This window comes from Larimichthys crocea, chromosome XVI (genome assembly GCF_000972845.2).
Source record: "Larimichthys crocea isolate SSNF chromosome XVI, L_crocea_2.0, whole genome shotgun sequence".
Lineage (NCBI taxonomy): Eukaryota > Metazoa > Chordata > Actinopteri > Sciaenidae > Larimichthys > Larimichthys crocea.
Window position 1 is genome coordinate 8,611,464 of NC_040026.1, and position 24,299 is coordinate 8,635,762.

At 38.5% G+C, this 24,299-nt stretch overlaps 1 protein-coding gene across 7 annotated transcripts; it reads left to right on the forward strand.

Moving 5' to 3' along the window:
* The first annotated feature begins 1,272 nt into the window (after window positions 1-1,272).
* mybpc2b (myosin binding protein Cb) lies at window positions 1,273-24,269 on the forward strand. 7 transcript variants are annotated; one of them, XM_027289631.1, is made up of 33 exons: window positions 1,273-1,449; window positions 6,924-6,941; window positions 7,455-7,478; window positions 8,272-8,295; window positions 8,429-8,446; window positions 9,138-9,158; window positions 12,429-12,452; window positions 13,556-13,624; window positions 13,743-13,891; window positions 13,996-14,113; window positions 14,225-14,273; window positions 14,498-14,557; window positions 14,682-14,848; window positions 15,069-15,201; window positions 16,668-16,792; window positions 16,898-17,003; window positions 18,037-18,203; window positions 18,564-18,729; window positions 18,859-18,965; window positions 19,071-19,100; window positions 19,209-19,351; window positions 20,263-20,422; window positions 20,519-20,623; window positions 20,764-20,952; window positions 21,047-21,181; window positions 21,316-21,483; window positions 21,696-21,784; window positions 22,510-22,705; window positions 22,799-22,938; window positions 23,025-23,184; window positions 23,319-23,455; window positions 23,684-23,870; window positions 24,135-24,269. In XM_027289631.1, exons 1-33 carry the CDS (start codon window positions 1,428-1,430, stop codon window positions 24,158-24,160), a joined length of 3,432 nt encoding a protein of 1,143 aa, XP_027145432.1. In that variant the 5' UTR covers window positions 1,273-1,427; the 3' UTR covers window positions 24,161-24,269. The 7 variants fall into 7 exon arrangements, with proteins under 7 accessions (XP_027145432.1, XP_027145433.1, XP_027145434.1 ...); XM_027289632.1 differs by lacking the exon at window positions 12,429-12,452; XM_027289633.1 differs by lacking the exons at window positions 9,138-9,158; window positions 12,429-12,452 and having other exon boundaries at window positions 1,274-1,449.
* Window positions 24,270-24,299: the final 30 nt, after the last annotated feature.

The window sequence follows — 24,299 nt, forward strand, 5'->3', positions numbered from 1 at the left end:
TACATACAAAACACATGATCAGTTTATAACGTGATACATTCTTACAGATTAAATGACCAAACACTATGTCATGTGGTTAAAATTAGTTCCACTTAGACCAACTGCTACTTTCAATTTATGCATCAATAGTATAATATATATATATATATATATATATATATATATATCTATCTCACAGGGGCAATTTGGGAAATGGCACTGACAAAAACTACTTTCTGCCCCTTCGGTTGCAGAGTTAAATGAGAAGATTAATATCACTCCTGTGTTTGTGCAGTAAATATGAGGCCACAGCCACCAGGTGAAGCTTAGCTTAGCATAAAGATTGGAAATAGCTAAGATAGCAAAACCAGTTACCAGATTTGAACTAGAGTGCTGCAGGAATGAGTCCTAAAACCTGGAAATTAGCAATTCTGCACCTCCAGTTCCCTCGTCTTGGCTTATTTTTTAAAATGTGTTTATGGTTAGATGCCTGAAATAAGGTCTGTGGTCGGAACATAAGCACAAAAGATTTTCACATCTTATTCTATGACATACAATACTTCAGTACATACCCCACCCAGTTTGGTGGGGACATTATACGTCATCATGCCCAACACTTAAAGCTTAGTGTTTTTTTTCCTTTAGCAATTGCATCAACAATAGTGGTACTCAACTTGTTTGCCTCAGAGCTTATTTTCTGCAATAATCCACAATCCTTTTTGTTGAAGGAACAAAATGCTAAACTTAGTTTAGCCCTTAATCTAGGTGATCAGGTTAACTCGTTCCCTAATGATATAATGGTTGAAAATAATATGCAATGTTTATTTAAATGTGCCAGATATCTAACCTCATCCTTCTGTTCAAAATGCATTGTGTGTCAGGCATCAATAACAGACGGAACGCTAAATAAAGCTTCTAATACTTTGTCTGCCATGTCTACATTTTTTAGGATTTACTTCTACAGCCAGCCCAACACATCTTGCATAGTATCAAGTGTACTAAAATAATTTGCAAATACGTGTTGATCCTGCTCTTAATGTAGGTCATAAGAGGTGATGATCGACCGATTAGTTTAAACATCCAGAGGCGCTAGATAAAGTGTCAAAAAACGGGTCGGTTGTTGCTGTACTTAGTGTATTCTGTATTTATCCAGCGAACATTAGAACTCAACGGGTTTAGTCAGTTCATTAATCTCATCATAAATATGACCCCTTTCACCACCACCTCAGCCTCTTGTCTACCCACTTTATAACGCTCTCACACTGAGTATCTCTCTTCTTGAACTCCTCAAGGGTGTCGTCAGTCTCTCCTGCACTCCTCACTCACTGGAGGGTGTGGGTTAGTTGAATGCCAGGAGAGCTTTGAATAACAGAGAGGGGAGAAATAAAAGGAATAAGCACCACAAGCCCTCAGTCTTCCAGCAGCAAAGAGAAGACACAGGAATAACCATGCCTGAGCCAGTCCCTGCAGGTATGCAGATACTTTTTGTGAAAGCATAATTCATTGTAATTAGTCTGGAGACCTGGGTTGCAGTGGCAATGTTGATGATTGAATTTGGCTTGAGTTTTTTGTGAGATATATTTTACTGCAATAGATAGGCTTATATACTGCTTTATATCTGAGGATGTTGTAGGAGTGATGGAGCGTGTAAAATGTCATCTTGTTTTTCCTTTTCAAGAATTATTGTATTTTGGTATCTGTCTAAGATCAGCTCCTTATATAATGTACTGTATATTATGTATTGTGAAAAATACCATTATTATATTATATATTATATGTATTTTGGATAGAATATAAAATGCATCTGCTTATCTAAGAAGTAGGTGATTAAAGTAGACATGTTTACTGATTAGTCGGGGGGATTTGACCCCACTGAACCATAATAGCTACAACTGCAAAACTGCAAAGGTGCTTAGCAACCCAAGTGAGAAAACTAAAAATATCAGATGACCTCACTGTTCACTGTTAGTAAAATGCATAAGTGTAAAGTAGAGTATTACATTATCCAACAGTTTCACACAATTCCTCCTCGTTCAGGGGCAGAAGTAATATTTGTACACAGCTTGATAAAAACTTAAACAGAGCAAAATGCCATAATGTGAAATTAGATTTAGAAAAAAAGTCTTAAAAATCAGATCTAAAAATATCCCAAAGTGTTAACTCATAATTCTAATAAAGCTGATGAAAATTCTTCTCTAATTGAATTTTTATCATTTTTTATTATTTTTATATAGTATATATAAATAATTTTATAGAATTCATTTACAATTAATGAAAGTAAATTAGACCCATATGTGTTCACACAGTTTCTAGTTTTACACAATTCCTCCTTGTTTGGGAGCAGAAATTATATTCATGCACAGAGTGACAAAAGGTTGAATAGACAGAAGAAAATGCCATAAAAAAACAATAAGAATCATAACAGTCAAAATGTTGATATCAAAATGACAGTGAGCCAAAATAGAAATTACAGTGTTAAATAGATTCGGCATGAAGACAAACATTTTGCTTCTTTGTTATTGTCTGTCTATAAAGAATATTTGAAAGTCCAGACATTATCACATAACCAGCTGACGTTATCTGGGTCAGTATGTTACTGACATCAGCCTAAACTAGGAAGCTGTAGCTTGTAAAACTGCAGCAAGTTCATAAATATTGTTTAATATTGATAAATATTGTTGTTGCTATGTCTGTGCTGTATATAGGGTGAGTAGTAGTTAAAAAGAGAACATTACATTTAATACTTATACATTTAATAATTACATTTAATTTAATAGATTTTTTCCTGATTTGTCACATGGAGGTTTTTGACGCTTTTTTGGCCAAAGCTAACATCATTAGGCAAATGTAAACAATTAAATGAACCCTGAAACCTGAATTCTCATTTTTCTCAAAAAGACACAAAAATGCATTAATAATAATTTTAAAAAAGAAAAAAAAATGTCTGATTTCCTTTTTATTTTTTTGCACATTTGTAGTTTTTCATATTCATTGTAAACATAAAAAAATATATACATATAAATCTTTCTGCTGTGATTAGTTTTTTTTCTCTTTTTTCCCATAAAACTTGCATTTGGAACCTTCACATGAATGCTACTTTCTCAGAAATACTGTCCTTGACCTTTGTGGAGCCATCTGTCCTGCACTCAGACCCTGTGTGGCTCTAAATTACTGAAGTGACAGACACGTAAGATAAGAGACTGTCATAGCGGATGAGTCAGTTAGAAGTTCAATGTTACAGCCAAGACTGCGGGATGAGTGTTGAGCCCTTGAAGCCTCTTCTAATTTCTATTCCAACCATGCAGTGATAGTGAATTGGCTTTGCTGGACTTGTTAGCGCATTACTCTTAATTCTTCATTTTCTCTGCATCTGTCCCTCAGTTAATCTTTTTTTAAGATCCAAGCTAATCCCTTTTATTTTTATCCCCGAAACATAACCGGGCACTACTTATTATTTACCATATACAGCCACAGATTTTATACAAGTAACATGGATACGATTCCACTGTGCTTACTGTATGTCTGCACCACCCGTTGATCTGTCATTCCAATGCCAAACTCAACTTGCACAGCTTTGAGCGCGAGGGTCAGATAACTGATAACTGCTACTGTATCATTTATAACTCTGTTTCTTAGAAATATTGCATGTAATGTTTGAAGAAAAATGGTAATTTAAAACAGCTCAATGATTAGTGGTTAGTGTCTAACTATAATTCTATGAAACCAAAGTGGTAACCTTACCCTTAGCTTTCAATGTAATACAACTTATTTCCTCACAAAATGAAGTATTTCTGTATTTACACCCGAAATGAGTTGAAATGTTCTCTATGCTGCCTCACTGAGTAGCCGGATCCTGCCTTCAGCAAACAGTTAAAAATACTCTGCAATAACTCCTGACCTTTTCCACTTCCTCATAAGTACACACCCAAGCGTATCAAGTTTTGCTGTAAACCTTTTGCAGTCCTAGCTGAGATAAATCATTATGTAATCTGCCACTTTCATCCAGAAAGTTCCCTCATGGTCAGCAGGCCTGATAGTCGCTCCTGAATGTGATGTAGCTCCCAATGTAGTCAGTCCAACACATGACAGTTTCCTAGTCAGTTGTTGGAAACGGTGGTATGATTTCACGGTCGTAATTCCTTTTATTATCGTGACCTGATGAAACACTATGAGGGCAAGTTGAACCAAAACTGCTCTGTCAAGTTTCTCCAATGCTCTTTATCTTCTTTAAGATACAAAAACTTTAACAAGAAATGATGAAATGATTCATCTTCTTTGGAATAATTAACCTTTCTCTGGAATAATAATAATAATAATAATAATAATAATAATAATAGTAATAATAATAATAATAATAATAACAATAATAATAATAATAAAGAGAATCATTTGCGGATTGATTGACAGGTGTTTCATTTTTTCTGAAATAATAAGAAATCCATAAAATACAATTTTACAGTTATTATTCAAACCTTTTGACTATGTGTGTACAGATATCGAATGGTCCTTAAAATTAAGTAAAACGTTATATAAAAGTTAAAAAGTTATATATAAAAAAACAATTTTCTTTCTTCAATTTACAAACTGCACCAAATATGCAGCTTTAGTTTTGAATGCAAATAAGCTTTTTTTCATTAGGATATATTGTTATGACTACATTACAGTAGTGCCTTATAACTTTCTGTCCATGAAGTACAGCTCACAGCAAGCTTTATTCAAAACTGAGAAAGGAGTGCATATACATATGCAGTTTTAATTCATGAATCAATGGAATGTCATCACCATACATCGGCGGGTAAACATAAAGCCTACACTGAAAACAAAGTTTGTATATCTGTCCAGTCAACTATGATTGCAAAGAAAATCTTATTCTCTTCAAAAGCAGTGTTTGATGTCATGTAATGGGAGGCACATATTAGAGTTTTAAATTGCTTTTCAAAGAAATTTGTTTAGTTGTTTAAATCCTCTGGCGCACTCGGTTGTGTCCTGTATGACACGGACCTGAAACCTGATAGAAGTAGATGAATGACATTTATATACATGCAAATCAACATGCATTAAATTTAGTGTTGCTGAGATGCTCAGAGGCTTTGATAAGGCCAAGCCACTCAGTATCTTTCTTTATGTCTAGGCCATTACACACACTGTAAATCAAGCTGTCAGACTTGAACCAAGAAACGTAAACAAATAGTGAAGACCTGCAGTACCTAAACTGACCATCTAAAACCGTTAAGATAGAGAAGCTAACAAACACACAGCTGGGTAGCTTGTAAATTTACCCATGTGGATCAAAACTCTTAACCCTTGATAATACGTCATTATTTGTAGAAATTCATTTAAATTTCCAAAGTAACTAGTAACGACAGTTATCAAAAAAAAGTAGTGAAGTAAATAGTACAATCCTTGCCTCTGAAATTTAGTGGAGTCGAGGTAGAAAGTAGCAGAAAATGGAAATACCTCAAAGTAGCGTAAGTATCTCAAAATGTACTAAACAGAACTAGAGTAAAGATAGTTACTTTCCACCACCGACTGTTTGTGGCAATAATAAGGAAGGAAATGAAAGAAAGAATCCTCACCTAAGGAAACAAACAAACAAATTACACCAAACAAGCATAGCAACTAATTATATATTACCTACCACAACTCTGACAGCTTTGCCAATATATGAAACCACAGACAGTCTCTGAGGGGAACACTTAAACTTTGAGGAACAGCTGTTCAGAAGTTCATTACCCGGCTTTATCGCAAACTTGTTGAAGATGATCAAGAATCTCACCCCAAGTGGATTGACTTAGCAGATGCTGATGCAGATTTACGCTCAATGCAGGTGCTCTCCTAGGGTGTATGAAGTGTTTACAGCAAAGTCTAAAAGGAATGTTTGTACCTTTGCAAATTTTGTTGTTTTTTTCTGCTGACAAGCTCTGATAGGCTTTTGTTTCTTAGCGGCTAGAGATGTTCTGTCACCGTAAGAAGCCATGTGGAATAAATACAAATGCAGTTGTAGCATTAAACACAATGCTAATGAGATATCAACTGTTTGTATGAGGACCCAGTTTAACCCAGTCTGTTTATATCGCTCCCTGTGAAACGAGAAGTACATTATGAACATGTTGACAGAACAGAGAGACAAAATAATCACGAGCCAAGTGAATATAATGCCATTTAGCCTATTTTAGCAAGCAAGTTATGACAAGCCCTAGGTTAACAGTGAGCAGTGAAAAGCAAGCAAGGTCAAGTTGGTCTGACTATTCAAGGAAACCATGTTCAACTGAAGAACGTGGCACAACTTCAGAGAGGTCATAAGACACCGTCCCTGGCCTTTACCAGCTACTCCTGTGACCTCCAGACACTTGAGGAGATAGGGTATATTATCCGCCTCTATTTCAGTTAAGAATTTGCTTTTACCAGATTTAGGCCTCAACAATTACACCCACAGCGCTCCTCACTCAAAACAAACTGACTGTCTGTCATTCTCCGAAGCTCCAATTTGGCTGTAGGAACGCGACTGTCCAATCAGCAAAGAAAGAGGGTGTGCTACATTTCATCAGTATCAGTTTCAAAGATTTGTGCCAGAGGTTTACGCAGCGTAATAGAAATTGCAAAGGTGGCAATTTCATAGAATGTATCCTCTTACCTGGTAGGTAGTATTTTAGATTTATGGTCCAGCATTAACTGCTTGACCATGAAATCAGATCTAGATAAACATTACTAAAATAACCCTTTGAATAAATCCATCATTTTCAGACAAACATTCAGTTAAATATGATAAATTAGGTGTGATTAAAGGAGACCCATCATCACTCCTCATCATTTCAGATATAAGACATCACAAATTATGTTAAACGGAAACAGTAATATCAGAAATGATATGTTGTTGTATGTACAAATACAGTATGTGATGAGTGTTTCTAATCATCACCTTGTTCTCTTTTTTTTCCTCTTAGCTCAACCGGCGGGTGGGGGTAAGTCAACTATCCGAAGCATTTTTGACCTTTTGTGTGCCGTCCATTATCACGCTGTGACTTGATTATAGCTGTCACATTTTCACTTTTGCTCACATATGTCAACTGTCTGTGTCAAACAAGGTTCTGAGGGTGTGTAACCAGCATGCACCAATACTTCACTTATGAACTTTTTTGTCAGGTTGCCATACAGTGTGTAAATTCTCAATATTTCTTACTTACAGGCAATTTAGTTATAATATACTAAACATGATCAGATTACAGAAGCTGTTTACTCTACTGTTTTTTAAATTATTATTTCATGACAAAGACGGCACAAAGAGAAAAACACTTTGATTTTACCGAGCCATATTTGAGGTTGGTCATGTGATCCTGGTCTGGATTTTATGTGTTAGACACTAAATCACATCTATTTGCTCAGCTGTTGTAGCGTGTCAAATATACAATTTCCAATGGGGCTACCATGATATTACTTTTCACTGCCTATATCTAACAAAAATCCACTAATTTTAGCCCCAGAGGAGCCAACTGAGGAGGGTGAGGGACAAAGATTTTCCTTTTCTTTTCTCCTTTTTTTTGTGACTTTGAGTGATTCAGTGCATTCACACTTTGTTAATATGTGACATGGAGTGGGTTTGAATTGAACCGTGTTGGAAAATGCATTTGAACTAATCAGTCAGGGTAATTAACTAAAAAATACAGAACAAGGGGTTTTGCTATACATAATAAGTTTAGCAATTACTGAGACAAGAAGATAGGCCTATAAGTCAATCACATCATATGAGACAACGTGAAGCCGCTAAGGGGGGATAATGCAATTATTATGCCACTTTGAATCAGCAAGTTTGCATTTCTTAGCTCGCCTACAGCATGCACCACCTTAGCTGAAGCTACATCTATGTGTGTGGTAAAAAAATGTAGTCAGTGAAGAGATGCAGCATCATGTGAATCCAAGTTTTTCTTTCTGTTTTGTTGTTGTGTATTAATGACCATCTAATGGGAATTAATGTGTTTTGTTCCTCCAGTTGATTTTGAGTTGTTTAGCATGTTGGACTTAAAATATCCATATGTATGAAGACGAGACAAGACGATTTGTGTGGATTTTAATATACTACACTGTCTGACTGTGGATATATGCAAACCTGGTTTCCCACTTTGACCTTTGGGTTACATTTTACTGCAGGCATGAGCACATAGCATCCTTTCTGTTCATGTGTTTGGGTTGAGGTTATCCGGATATGTTTTTGGAATTTTCCCAAATTCAGTGTTTGTCCAGGTCTCATCATCTTTCCGTTTTCAGTTAATTAAACATGATTTTTCATTTATCCAGCTAAACCAGAGCCGGAACAAGATGGTAGGCATCTCTTAGCGTCAGGGAATAACTTTCTATTAACTTTTTTTTCTCAGCTTCCTCAATTATGACTAAATGTAGTGTATACTTACTGTATATGATGACACGCTATTTGTCTTTTAATAATTTTCCATAGAGCCCCCAGCAGATGGAGGTAAGACAGAAGCCTGTACATTGAAATGTGACTGATCTGATGTATTCACATATTAATGTGAACATACATGTATGACACTGTGTGAAAATTTCACTATCTGCATGACTCTTTATTTTCAATGATGGTCTCAGGTGACCTGCATAATGTTTTGTCATGTATTTTCGTCCTATATAAATATAGTGTTAAAGTCAATGACTGCTAATGCTGCCATGACATGGATTGTACATTTCACATGAATGTCTTATGTTGTTTTTCACCACTGGAATGATATATACATATACTTTTTAGTATATGATATGCGTGAACTTAACCTTGGTTTGGTTTAGAGTATGTGCAACATGGTGAGTTTTGTGATTTGTTGTTGTATTTCCAAATATAGTATACAAGAATATACTGTATTTTAAGGTCTGTGTATATGTACTATACCTGTTGTTTGTATTTTATAGTGTTCTATCTATGTATCCATTTATTTTTGCATGCATTAACACTAAGCACCTCAAAGGAAAACCCTTCGACTTATAAAAGCAAGGTGGATTTCTATCAAACATTAAATGTGATGGTGCATGGTGCTCCTGTTTTATGTTTGTTTATTGGTCTCTGTCGCAACTTGCACGTCACGTCTTGTGCAACAACAAACATTTTGCTTCCTAGCTGCTTTTTTCAGTCAAGTTTGCTTCCTTGTCTGCAACAGATTCAGAAGCTGATGGGGATGGTAAGAAAAAGAGCAATGTTTATGTTGACGTGCCTGTCCATAATTTACTTTTGCTCCTCCAAACGTATGGTTTGAGTGTTAGTATTATGTGCTAGTCAAGATGTCACTTAATATATGATGTGTTAAGTGGACCTGGGACTATTTTATTATTTAGAATTATTTTGACTACTTCAATTTGGACTGAAATTGCACTTTTGCTTTGTAGTGAATATTTAAATGTTCTTCTTATTGTTGAATCTTTGTCTGTTTTATATACCACAATCTGCACCGAACAATTTGCCCCTAGTGGGATTAATACAGCTGTTAGTATTGCATCATTGTGCTCCCTATAACTAAACACTTATTGCAGTGGTCTTAAAGTGTCAGGCTACAAAACAAATCTTTCTTTGCTGTGGTATACCACAGAATTTCTAGCTAGATTCGAAATGTAAAATGCAATATGCGCATGCTTGCTTCAGCGCTCATATCTTATAAATCCAGTGAAAATCCCAGCTAAAAATCCCCCTCAGAGCTCACAGCTTCTTGCAACTTGTCTAGCAACTATCCTCAGTACAAGCCACACGGCAGACCTGCAAGTCAGCAGATCCTTTGTCGTGGTGGCTGAAGTGGGTTCTTTTGCGGTTTAGTGTGTGATGCTATTCTCGTCTCACCGGTCACCTGTTGCGTCCTCTTCTGCTGGATATGGTGATACTGCCAGACAGTACTGCAAATTATGGTGTTTATGTTCTTTCAGCAATTCAGAATTTGTTTCTCCATGTGAAGAGTGCTGCCTGTCCCATGGGTGACCTATGATACCAATGTTTGGCAATGTAAACAATAAGAATGGAAACACAGCTATGATTTATGTGTTACATTTACCATTGAACAATCGCAGCTGTTGCTGCTAAAATACCAAATGTCATCTGATGTGACATTGACACTTATAGTAACTTAACATTATGCTGTACTATGAAACTGCAAGAAGAGCTCAAGCAATTAAGTTATCAAACAGCAGTTCTGAATACTGAGCCATGTCTCATCCTTTATCTGAAGCCCAAAGGTCTGTAGATGGTCTTGTAACTAAACCATGGTTGTGTATCACATGCAGTGTGCTTCATAAGTTGACTGTCTAAAAAATGTTGGGGTTGCACCACAACTATGGTTTTACAAGTGAAGCTCAATTAACAGTTACTCATGTTGGAGCCAGAGTGATGGATTGGACATCTGTTCTATCTGGACTGATTAGTGGTAGATTGGATTGAGAAGGGTTATGGAAGTGCCAAGACTTCAGGGAGTTGAAGGCTAATAATTCCTTGTCGTGCCCTTTAAAATGTATGTGATATGTCCCCTATGTACTGTGCCTGAGGAGGGATGATGACATTATCAAGGTTTTCCTTTTCCCACTTGGACACCTGGGTGAGGCTTGACCAGAGGCAGTAGTAACTGGGAAGTACATGGTAGGACATATTATCAGATTTTGTGGAGAAGTCTGTCGCTTTCCTCACTATTTAGCTAATAAGGCACGACTTGGATGTGGCTTTGGGGTCGGCAGAGGAGAGGTGTGTTATAGACTCCCCCCCAAGAGTGGCATAGCTGCTTTGTGTCACAACAAAGTTTCTATCTTGGGGAGGTTGGCTGTAGAAGTGATACTTGGCCTTGAAATGTGGCCTGCTGAGTGAAGAGAGGGGTCAGAGTGAGGGTCAGTGTTAAGTTTAGTCACTGCCCTGGTTGTTATCTATAGATTCTTTTGGAAAAAGGTCCTGTGAGTCTACCACCGTTTTTTCCTGTCTTTCCTGTTTTACCTTACACTTATGAGTAAACATCTCGCCATCCTCTTTACTATTCAGTGGCCATCACAGATGTTAGGCAGATGTTCCAGATGGAGCCCAGCATGAGCTACAATACTTTTGAAAGAAAAGGCAAACACAATGTCAGAGCATGGCTAGGGGAAACATGGGAGCAACGTATCTCTTTAGCATCTGTCACATTCTGTCTACAAACAAAGATATGTTTAGCAAAATTTCCATTTTACATTTTTGCTGATTGGTAGCATGGCTAGCTCAGTTAAGCCAGACTTAATCCAAGGACAGCAGCTGAGTAAAGTTCAGAGGGTAACCTGAGGAGATGCTTTTCTTTGGTCAGAACTCAGCCTAGATTCAATGACAGGCCTTATGAATCCAATTTTAGCCTGTGATTTTTCCCATTAACCCTATTGGAGAGGAGAGGGGTAGAGTGCAAGGAGGAGAGTACAAAAGAGACTAAAACATGATTTTTTTATGCTTAATGTTATCAATCAACTTGTGTGTAAGTTTGGGTCAGGCCAGAAAAGATTTTTTTGGAATGGAAACAAAATGAAAAAACATTTTTGACCTGATAAAGATCGGAACGTTGTCTTCTGGCGTCTACATCCTGGAGTTAGTGAATTTATGCTTCTGTGCAGGAGTTACAAAAAATCATACTGTATGTGCACTGTGACATTTTTACTTCATACACAGTAGCCATTTATTTTGGTTTGATTTTTTTCCTGTCTGCCATTTGTTTGATCCCCAGTCCCGACTCCAGAGTGGGAATTGCACCACACTGAATGTGCCGGCAGTGTGTCTATTAGAGTGGGAGGTGCTTATCACACAAGGCTGTTGAAAGCCATATCCGTGGGGGTATACTGTAGTGTGTGAGGATTATCATCACTTGGTAAACTGTAGACTGTTTTGGGGCACTGTCCGAAGAAACCTACTGCCAATTTATTTTTTACACAAAGAAGAAATTTCTGCCATGGAAACATTTTGATACAACATAAGAGCATAACTGTACATTTGCATTAGTGTTGGGGTGTCTTAAGAAGGAATTTCAACAAACTTCGATACAAATGATTACATCCTATTCATAACATGTCAATACACTAAACAATAAATGATAAACAAAATGTCTTAAACTCTCTTTCACTTGTAATTGCCTCCTTTGTGACAAGTAGCCTTGCAATATCAGTCCAAAAGAAGTAATCAAGGTAATTTCAATAAATCCCACATTAGGTGATTAAAAGTGCAGTAATCAACACATTTGATTACTTTCTGTTGTGGTTGATAACAGTCATGATCTTACCTCCACGTGTACAGTTCTGTTTTGATTGCATTTCACTGTGTGGTGTATTAATGTAATAATTCTACAGAACAATTGTTCTGTAGCTGCTATTGCCTTGATTTACATTCTGAGTTCACACCGACTTATATGGTACAGTATAACAGTGAATAGTTATACTTCCATATGCTAAACAGGGATAATTTGTTTTCCCAGCTGTGGAAAACCCTGCAAAAGAGGGTAAGAGTGAGATGTAGGCACGGCACAAAACTGTGACCATCTACTGCATGCAAATGTGATGTTATGAAATACAGAAGTATGCATCCTTGTTGTTATGTGTTATTGAAACGTCATATGAAGTGAAGACATATTTCTGAATGGTTGCCTGTATATGGTTGATTCATTGAATAAGGCCAGATATAAACTGAGAAAGGACTTGCACTATATAGTATGACTTTATTTAGATGCTAATGTTACCAAGTATGCATTGTTTAGGATTTGCATCCTGAATGTTAAATCGTTGATATGGTTAGAAAGTGCTGATGTGTGGAGTTCGACAGGTGCACAGTTTTATACTTAGCACAGTGAGAGTTCATTAACACATTCTGGACATTGTAATTTGTTATGATACTTTACTGAAGCGATTATGTATCACTGCAACTTTTGCTTGCCTGAATACACGAAGCATCCGTACTGCTTTCTTGTCCTTGTATGTGTTGTGAAGACTTGGAGTCTTGTACTGGTCAGATGACTTGTGATGACTTTGCTGTATTTATTTTGTTGCTGTGCATACAGGATAACATTGAAAAAAAAACAGAGACATAGTTTCCATATGAGGAAGTTTAAGATATATGGACAGTAAATACATTTGTTAGGAACAGTGAACCTTGCAGTGATGCAACCAGGATATATATCTATCTGATATAGCCTTAGCAAAATGCAAACTTGTGATTTGATTGAACATTATGTAACAGTAACTTACAGTACAGCCAGAACTAAGCAAGTAAATGCTACATTGTTTTTTTTTGTCAATATGTTTACATGCATAAACTGTTTACTTGTCATTCTTTATCTTCTGTCTTTTAGTCATTTTATCCAAATGCTTTTGGTTTATCATTTAGTGTTACTGTGTGCTTCATAAACCTTGTACGTCCACAGCCTGTGCGATTCTCAATTTTTCTGAGCATTTCACTGTGACCTTTGCACTTTGGTTTGTTGCACACAGTGAATGTTGCTAAAGCCATTTAAGGTGTTTTATTCCAGTGCTAGTGTTGGCTGGATCCATCAAAAAATTATTTTAAAATCAAAAGAGTATGTGAACTAATTTATTCCTCCTTTTCCAGAGCCCGGGTCAACTGAGCTCACTGGCCTCTTCGTGGAGAAGCCACCAGATAGCGTAGTTGCTGTTGCAGGTTAGAAAACACAAATGGGTGGATGATTAATTGTCAAGTCAGACAGGAAATTATAAAGATCCATATTGTCTTACCTGATTACATGATATTATATGAGTTAATTGTTTGTGGGTGGCAGGAGCGGATGTCAGTTTTATAGCCAGGGTGGACTCGACCACCTTGACAAGAAAACCCACCATGAAATGGCTGAAGGGCAAATGGCTGGACCTTGGCAGCAAGGCTGGGAAACATCTGAAGTTCACTGAAACCTATGACAGAAATACTAAGGTGCGTGTTAAGCAGAGACATCCATTTTATGCACTGTGTGATCTGATCCTCTTCTTTCAGAAATAAGTGACTCAAAAGTCATATCTTCATATCTTCTCCCCAAGATCTATACTTATGAAATGAAGATTGTCAAAGTGGTCCCTGGAGATGCTGGTGGCTACAGGTGTGAGGTGACAGCAAAAGACAAGTGTGACAGCTCCACCTTTGAGATCTCTGTTGAGTGTGAGTGGAAACAGACTCTGGCCTGCTGGGACTGCCACAGATTCCATACATGCTGATGTTTTGATCTGATCCTGCTCTAATTTGCGTTCTCCGCAACTTCTCTTGTTACAGCTGCACAGCAGGAGGAGCAGGCAGATATTTTGTCTGCCTTCAAGAGGGCGTAAGTGCACTGGGGCTTGCATTTCAGCCTGTCTCAGTAGCCTATGTGCATGTGTGTGAATGCACAAGCAGGGAGAAGCATACATAGTATGTACTATTTATAATGTGTGCGTGAGTGAGTGTTTTTGAGGACACGTGGTCTAACAGTACAATTTAATACCGTGCCATGTCAGAAGATGCCTGACACTTCTTCCTCTACTTGTGTGTCTGTTTCCATACACACAGGGATGCTGGAGAGGACGAGGGAGATCTGGATTTCAGTGCTCTGCTGAAAGCCACCAAGAAGTGAGAAACTGAGCGCTATTTAGTTTGCAAAATTATCAAGGACAATGATTATTTCCTTAAAAAACAAAACCCTAGTTGCACTCAAGTAGTAATTATACACATATCCCTTTTTCTTGACTGACAGGAGGAAGAAGCCTGAAAAAGAGGAACCAGATATAGATGTGTGGGAATTGCTTAAGAATGCCCATCCAAGCGAGTATGAGAAAATCGCCTTTCAGTATGGCATCACTGACCTGAGGGGTATGCTGAAACGTCTGAAAAAGATGAAAGCCGAGCCCAAGCATAGCGAGGGTAAGTTAGGTCAAGTAAGAGGTGAAGGGAGGGGAAGAAGTAGAGGATAATTGGAAGTATGAAGGACACAAATTAGGAGGTGAGATTTTACCTCAGGGGTGGTGGGGAGGGAAAGAACAGAAGGCGAGAGAAGTAGGCAAGAGGAAACAGAAAAGACAAGAAAAAACTGAACTAATGAGTTGTTAATTCTTAATTTTTCCTTTTTTACCGGCAACTGTAGCTTTCCTGAAGAAGCTTGAATCTTGCTACTCTGTGGAAAAGGGCAAGAAGATTGTCTTGACGTGTGAAGTGGTTGATCCCAATGTCCAGGTCAAATGGTTGAAGAACGGCCAGGAGATCAAACCCTCAGCCAAGTACATACTTAAAATCATATACACATGTACTCACAACAATTATTGTTAGTTTACATAGAGCATTTTTGTGTCTTTTTTCATGCTTAATTAGAATTAGGCTATGATATTAATCATCGAATTTAGACGGACTTGACGGGCGGTGTCTTAAAAATATCAAGCTAAAATTATCTGTGCGACAAAGTCATGCTCGGAAATGATGATGCCATTAACACGTTTTATTTTTATAATTTGCCATACCTTGGATCCTTCTACAGTGGTTGCACTGTCAAGAGATCTTATGCCTCATGTAATGTAAACCAAAAAAGATAACCCCACCCCAGGATGAACACCCCTCATTTCTAAGTTTGAATGAGCAAAAACAAATCTATGACACAGGTGAAAACTAAAATGCATTAACTGGAACTCTTAGATTAAAAAAAAGAAAAGAAAGAAAGATTGGCAACAGTTACACAAACCTAAAACAAAAGTTAAAGGGAACCTATTATGCTCATTTCCGGCTCTGTATTTTTAATATGGGACTCAACTTGAGAGGCTTTGCATGACTCACAGTTAAAAAACAATCTTTATTTAGTTTACACTGGCCCTTCATGCAGCCGTTTTAGCTCCTGTCTCTTCAAAGTCCCACTCTCTAAAAGTTCAACTTCGCTGAAGCCTGCCAAGGGGCAGCAACTAGCTCCAACAGTGCTATTCTTTTGCTGGTGTGCTCAGTGGTGTATAGCTCTACGGTCATTTGGCTTAGTGATATCAGACCATTAATGAAACAAGAATTATGTTGGGGAAATGATAGAAACCACTGGAGTGTTAACTGATTACTGTATAATCATGATCACTTTTGTTTACAGTTGCTTTAGCCACAAAGTGCAGCTGTCGTTAGATAGTTAGCCCAGTTGCCGTCTAGTTAGCCATTTAGCCATCTATCATTAGCTGACTCTACCCGGACTGGGAGGTCAGAGAGCCAGGGAAGTGTTGGTGTTTACAGCTCCAGTAAAGGAGCTTTGGACAGCTGGAAGTCTTACTGCTCCCAGTCCCAGTACAGTCAGCTAATATGGTTAGCTGCATAGCTAACTACGCAGCTAACAGCAGCTACACTTAGTGGTTAGCTACTTTACCAACAAGTATTTGTCTACAGCAGAAACTAGTAAATATTAAACTTTTACAACTGTCACAACTGAAAAAAGCACTTTCACAGAGGCATAGTGATAAACCTCTTAACCTTTGAAGAGTAGCCCTGAGAAGAGTAATACTTTTACATGCATACGTTTACGTCATTATTTAAAACATGGCCCCTTTTAATATGAACTTCTGACGTATTATATCGGCTATAAGACAAGAGAACATAGTGGGTACCCTTTAGGAGTTTTTTCTTCATGATTATGTTAAGAGATTTCTACTAATCATGTTGACAGCTTGATAAACAAATACTTCAGCACTCTGTTTGACCTTCAATCTGTCTGTCACTTTTCAAGGTATATAATGGAGTCCAATGGGAATATCAGAACACTTACCATCAATAAGACGAACCTGGCTGATGATGCTGCGTACGAGTGTGTGGTTGGCGAGGACAAGTGTTTCACAGAGGTGTTTGTGAAAGGTGAAGCTTTTTTGTTTGTTTCTTTACCAGTAAAGAATCAGACATGATTAATGTGAATTTGTAAACCTTATGGCATTACACAACATCCCTCACTGTTCTGCCCAGAGCCCCCTGTGACCATCACCAAGCTGATGGATGACTATCACGTTGTGGTTGGAGAGAGAGTGGAGTTTGAGATTGAGGTGTCGGAGGAGGGCGCCCACGTCATGTGGTCAGTATATCAGTAATTTAGGCTCATTCAAGATTGGTTCCAATTTAGGCCATGACTTTTAACCCCCTGCAGAAGGAAAGCAGAAATGTTGAACTAGTTCTTGTACAGTAGACACAGTCAGTCACTATATTTATCAAAAATGTTTCATAAAGTTACCTGATTTTCACTTGACACATTTATGGACGTTACAGCTTGATGTCGAACTTCTAGCAGCCTTTATCGACTCACCAGCACCATCTTGGTTAATTCTGATCCGTTACTTGCTTTTAATAACTGGACACGCTATTGGCTGTCGTTTGCTTAATCCTATATTATAATGTGTGATGCACAGTATACAGATGCATCAACTCCCATTCTTAAACACTGTATATAAAGTTTACAACTGACATGTAGCATACTGCTGTGGCATATCACTGCACTCTTTCTCACTGCGTACAAAATGCTTTATTGCCATTGGTTTATTAATCAAGCTCTGCTACATAGACTTTTATTTTGTTTACTGTATCCTCCTTTCTTCAATAAGATCTGAAATGTCTGATTCAGACACTGATCTCTTCAGGGAATACTCTACTACTCTGTTCCATATTTTAAACAGATTTAAGTGTTTTCTGGTTTTCTTTGTCTTGTCTTTGCATATATTTCTTTCTTTTTGCCATGTAGCTTGGGACAGTGTGCCTTCTCAGATAAAGATTTACAGAACAAATAACTACAGTAATTAATACAATCCAAATGAGGATAATGAAAGAAAATAAAAAATCAAAAAGGTCAAGTAAGATTTTAAGAAAAAAAAACATAGTATCCTGAACATAGTGCTCCAAGCACAGACTTTATTTTTTTTTTTTACAAATTCCCATTCATGATTGCAAAGTACATTCATTTTCCAAAGCATTTTTTAGCAGTCACAGGACAATGTAAATATTACAGTATGTCTGGTAAATTTACATTAGACTCAGACTCACTGTTACTATTTTGAATGAAACATTTAGCGGGGTGTGTTTCAAAGAGCTCATGCTCATTTTATATTCTTTTCCAGGTTCTTTGAGGATATAGAGCTTCACAAAGACAAAGATTCAAAGTTTCGCTTCAAGAAGGATGGAAAGAAGCACACCCTTATCATCAATGAGGCTACACTGGATGACATTGGAATGTACCATGCTTGGACAAATGGAGGGCATACCAAAGGAGAGCTGGAAGTGGAAGGTACCACTGGAAAATCTTATATTTTAATTACTATTTTGTCTCATTTAGATTATCTTGTTTAAACATAGAAAACAGAACATAGAATACTAATCAAAGATGATTAAGTAGATGAGCATACAGACTTTATCTTACATAGATTTGCTATATTTAGTCTAGATTTTGTGTCATTTAAACGTAGGCTGTTCAGTGTTGAGGATGCAGCCGAGTTGAACTGCAGGCCCAAGAGCTTCACACCTTTCTTTAGCTCATGGCAGCGAGTGTTAAGATGTTGCCATCATGAACCTTATCTTCTCTATCCTGCTACCGTTACACATGCTTTCGTCTGAGCTGTTCTCTTGTGGTCCCCAATGTCTTATTCAGAAAAACAACTGGAGGTGTTGCAGGACATTGCTGATCTGACAGTCAAAGCAACAGACCAGGCTGTGTTCAAATGTGAGGTGTCTGACGACAAGGTCACAGGAAAGTGGTTCAAAGATGGAGTGGAGGTCTTGCCCAGCGACCGCATCAAAATGACTCACGTCGGAAGGTACAAGGATATATAAACAGATTCAAAGACATTTGTAAGAAATTTGTTATAACTCAGAGTCTAAATATTGTGTTTAATTCATGAGGCTGATGTTTCCCCACATCACATCTTCTCTGTTGCTTGTTTCAGGTTTCATCGCCTGACGATTAATGATGTGAAGCCGGAGGATGCTGGAGACTACACGTTTGTTCCTGACGGATATGCTCTGTCACTTTCTGCCAAACTCAACTTCTTGGGTGAGAAAGACAGAATGATTACAAAGGTGCTATCGTGGATGCATTAATCATCAGCAGCCTGTATAATATTGTCAACTCTCTTCTTTTTTTTTCCTCCCAAAACAGAAATTAAGATTGACTATGTGCCCAGACAAGGTAGGTAGCCTTAAATTACCTTAGTTCATAAAAAGTTAAGAGTGTATAGTGTATATTTCAAACCTACTTCAACACATTTTGTCTCTTTCTATGTTGTATATTAATCAGATCCTCCAAAGATCCACCTGGACACCACTGGAAACATGGTCTCCCAAAACACCATCATTGTGGTGGCAGGCAACAAGCTCCGTCTGGATGTGGAGATCACAGGAGAGCCAGCACCCACCGTTGTTTGGTCAAAGGGAGATAAAGTAAGGATGTCCACTATAAAGTATATCTCCTGGTGCTCACTAATTACATATGTAAATTTTGGACTGCTTGCTGTGAGTCTGTACATAGGAGATACAACATTTATCAGAGGCAAGTCAACAGAAAACAGCTTAGCTCAGGCAGTCAACAGCCAACTTGAATATAAAAGGAGGCAGAATGTCCATTGTCCACAACTGTGGAAGGTCAGCAGGCTATCAACTCGTTTTTGTTCTTCTTTTTTTATCCCCCCTCTTTTCACTGGGCTTCAGTTGTATGCTATCTCACCATAAAAAAAATAAACTGCTGTTCTGTTGAGATTTGACCCAACCAATGGGAACATTTATGCCCACAGGCGGTCAGGGGCACAGGGTTGCAAAGAAAGAGACTGTCCCTGATGTTTTTGGTCAGAAAGTGCCCTTTTTTGGAAACAGGATATGTCTGTGCCCTAGCGGGATAGTACTATGCTTCTTATTTTGCCCCAGTGTCACATCAGAATGACACTTTAGGTGCTAAGCGACCAGTAGTAAGCCCAAGGGCTGCCAAAGTCACCCTCTGGTCAACTCAAATGGCCCATAAACACCCCTCTGATTGGCCTCGATGCCTTTGTGATTTTCCCCGAAGCCTCTCTGGTTAGCCAGAGTGCTAACTTTGCTGATGGTAAAGGTGCCCCTTTGTAATTGTCACTACTCCACCTCAGAGAGTCTTTGCAGATCTGTGGCTAAAGAAAATGCTTAGCTTCATGTTCATGACAATACATTTCATCCACTGACCCATTTAGTTAGGTTGACACAGCTGTTGCTCCCTCAGGAAGAAATAGTAGATTGCATATTTAGTTATTCACTGTGGTAATTTGAATAGCTAATTAAAGTCATCCTTCACGGTGCTTAGACGCTGCAATTATTTTGTTTTTTAGCCAATTACAGACACTGAAGGGCGTGTAAGGGTGGAGTCGAGGAAAGACCTGAGCTGCTTCGTCATAGAGGGGGCAGAGAGGGAAGATGAGGGCAACTACACCATCTGTGTCACCAACCCTGCTGGAGAGGACAAGGCTGTGCTGTTTGTAAAGATCGTCGGTAAGTGTTGATTTTGTGTAATGTGAGCAAGTTGATTGTCTATTTTACTGTAAACTGCTCTTATGTGTTTTAAAACTAACTCTAATCTTATCCTAGATGTGCCTGACCCCCCTGAGAATGTTAAATGCACAGGAGTGGGAGAGGACTGCGGCACCATCATCTGGGACCCTCCCAAATTTGACGGTGGTGCACCACTCAAAGGTAAAGGATTAGATTTTGTCTTCATATGTAATGGGCCTGGTATATGGGATATTAATTTAATGTCTAGGGTTTCTCTGCGTCTTGTGCCCCTAATTTTTATTCTGCTCATCTTTACGCTTTCTCTGTTTTTTCTTCATCAGGTTATCTCATGGAGAGGAAGAAGAAGGGCTCCTCCAGATGGACAAAGCTCAACTTTGATGTATATAACTCCACCACGTACGAGGCTAAGAGGATGATTGAGGGTGTTCTGTATGAGATGAGGGTGTTCGCTGTCAACAGCATCGGCCTGTCTCCACCAAGTCTCACCTCCAAACCCTTCATGCCTATTGGTGCATATCACAACCATCTTTACACCACTTTTCTCCTGTCCCTCCCTTCAGTCAACCCACTGATTCTCATGAATCTCTCTTTTGTCACTTTCAGCCCCAACTAGCGAGCCAACGCGTCTGACAGTGCATGATGTGACAGACCACACGTGCAGCCTGAAGTGGTTCGCCCCAGAGAGGATTGGAGCTGGGGGCCTGGATGGCTATGTCATTGAATACTGCAAGGAGGGAGGTAATAAAACCTTTTTGTTTAAAGCATAATACATACATGGACAATGAATCTCTGTAATAAGAGAACAAAAACACAAGTACATTTTAAATCCCACTCTTTATGATTTACTGCATGTAATTCTCTTTTTATTTTAGACACTGAGTGGGTGACGGCAAACAGTGAACTTTGTGAGAGGCAGGGATTTGTGGTGCGTGGCCTTCCCGTAGGAGAGAAGATCAATTTTAGGGTGGTGGCAGTAAACGTTGCTGGACGCAGTGCTCCTGCTACACTGTCACAGCCTGTGACCATCCGGGAGATCATGGGTGAGTCAGTCAGCTGTGGACAGACGTAAGTCAGAGGACACATGTACGACAGTACTTTATGGATTAAGTGTCATATTTAGTTCAGTTCAATTTTTGCATTTTAAGCTGACTTAGTACATGCTTAATGCTTTATGTGTCCTATATAGACATATGCCTAATTCTATTGTAGTGTAATACATTTTATTTTAATAAAATGTCTTTTCCTGCTTTAGAACATCCTAAGATTCGCCTCCCTCGTGAGCTGAGAACAAAGTACATCAGGAAAGTAGGAGACAAGATCAACCTGACCGTCCCCTTCCAGGTTAGAAACACACCTCTGATCAGGTTTTGAAAAGCAGTGTTAATGGGTACTAAAATATATAATATAATAATAAATACCAGTGGGAGACTGCAGGGCAAAATGTATATCTCTTGCAATAAAACCTGAGTGCACTTTTATGTTTGAAGTTGTTGTAGAGTTGTGTTAGTGCTGTGAACTTAGTCTCAAATCAGTGAGCTGGAAGAACATTTGGGAATTTGGAGGTGCTGTGAGGCATTATAACAAATATGGACATATCTTCAGGAGGGTATTAAAACTAAATCACTCTTACACATTGTATGAAGTGTCTGTTTACAGGTGTTGGAGAGCCTTTTGTTGTATAAGTAAATATGATATTTCTAGTTCTGCTGTGTAGATTTCTTTTTTATTTACTTTTTTACTTTTTTTTTTAACATTGTTGTTCATTTAATATGTGCTCTTTTCATGACCCACCCTACTATGGTGATAAAACACCCTGACAGCTCTAAAGGGCAAATTCTCCTTTTCCTGTTTCTAATCAGTAGCCTGTAACATACACAGTGTTTCTGTTTAGGATCTTGACTGTCAAGTGCTGTATTTTTTTGTATAGTATCTACTGCTTGAAAACACAAGAGACTTAGATCATGTGCAATCAGTCATTTTGTCAGAGTAAATGTCACATCTTTCAAGAAGATTATTAGGAGAAAATCCCTTTCACCCTGAACAATGCGTCATTATGTGTCTTACAGGGTAAGCCACGCCCTGTCGCAACCTGGTTCAAGGATGGTCAACCCGTTGACCCCAAGATGATCAATGTCCGTAACTCAAACGTGGACACCATCCTCTTCATCCGCTCAGCAGAGAGAGAGCACTCTGGAAAATATGAGCTGCTGCTACAGATTGAGAACATGGAGGACAGAGCCACCATTGAAATCAGGGTTGTTGGTAAGGGTTGTTTATTTGAAGAAAAACATTGACCTTCTGAAATTTAGTTAAATAACTGAAATGTACTGAATATGTGAAATTCAATGTGTTCAGAAAAGCCTGGACCACCTGTGAACGTGAAGGTGACAGACGTCTGGGGCTTCAATGCAGCGCTGGAGTGGCAGCCCCCCACTGATGATGGCAACTGTGAGATTACTGGGTACACCATCCAGAAGGCAGACATGAAGACTAAGGTGAGAGAGGAAGGTGTAATCTCAATTTGTTCCAATTTTTAAATAAATAATGTCATAATAATATATATTTTTTTTTCCTTCTCCAGGACTGGTTCACCGTTTATGAGCGCAACAGACGGACACACTGCACAGTTTCAGATCTGATCATGGGCAATGAATACATGTTCCGGGTTTACAGTGAAAACCTCTGCGGCCTGAGCGAGGAGCCACGCCAAAGCAAGAACACGGCTGTCATTGCCAAGACAGGTGTGTGCATGTTAGTATGTACAGTACAGTATGTGTGTGTGAATTGCGCTTTTGTCGCGTATAATTTGCTACATTTCTGCTCTGATTTATGGAGGTTGACTAAGTTTGCTTGCCCCCCCAACACTTCTCTATAGGTCTGGTGTGCAAAGAGAACCCCTACAAGGAGAAGGACATGGCCTGTATGCCCAAGTTTACTCAGCCGCTGGTTGACAGATCTGTAGTGGCTGGTTACAGCACTGCCATCAGCTGCTCTGTCAAAGGCTTCCCCAGGGTAAACATGCATGTTAAAGTAGCCTGTGGAGCGTGATTCAGTGGAGGAGGCTGACTGTCCCTTGTTATAAGCAAAGTGTGAGAGGGCCTTGTACTGTATGCAGATCTTCCAATAGTAGCCTTTCTTATCAAAGGTCATGTTTAGCAGCAACCTGATCAGGATAAAAACATTTTCATAAAAATAAAAATCGATTGCATTCATTCTTAATTGGACTTTTCCACGTTGTAGCCTAAGATTGTCTGGATGAAGAACAAGATGATCATCGGGGAGGATCCCAAGTACTTGATGCAGAACAACCAAGGTGTACTGACCCTTAACATTCGCAAGCCAAGCACCTTTGACGGAGGCAAATACTCCTGCATGGCTGTCAATGACCTGGGCCAGGATGAAGTGGAGTGCAAGCTGGACGTCCGAGGTAATAATAGAGGGGAGGGCTGATGGGGGAGGAAGTTGTGTGGAATACAGTTCATTATAAGGTGGTTAGTTTTGATTACGAGATACACACTGACTGTGTTTACAATGACAGCTGCAAAGAATTTATTTGTTTGACCGTGGATATGAGATAAGATACCTTGATTCTTACCTAAATATATTACAACACAATACTTTCATTTCAGTATTTGAGACTATTTCAACAAAACAAAACCTAACACTTGTTATCTGTCCTGTCATCCCACAGCTGCCATAATCCTGGAAAAGAAGTGAGAAACCGAACAGCAAAGAATGTGAAATGATATGAACCAAACAGTGAATGTCAGTATGTAGAGTACACACTGTCAAGAGTGAAACAAATAAAATTTAGTCATGCCTGCTATAACTGTGTATTTTTTATTTCTCTGTTTAA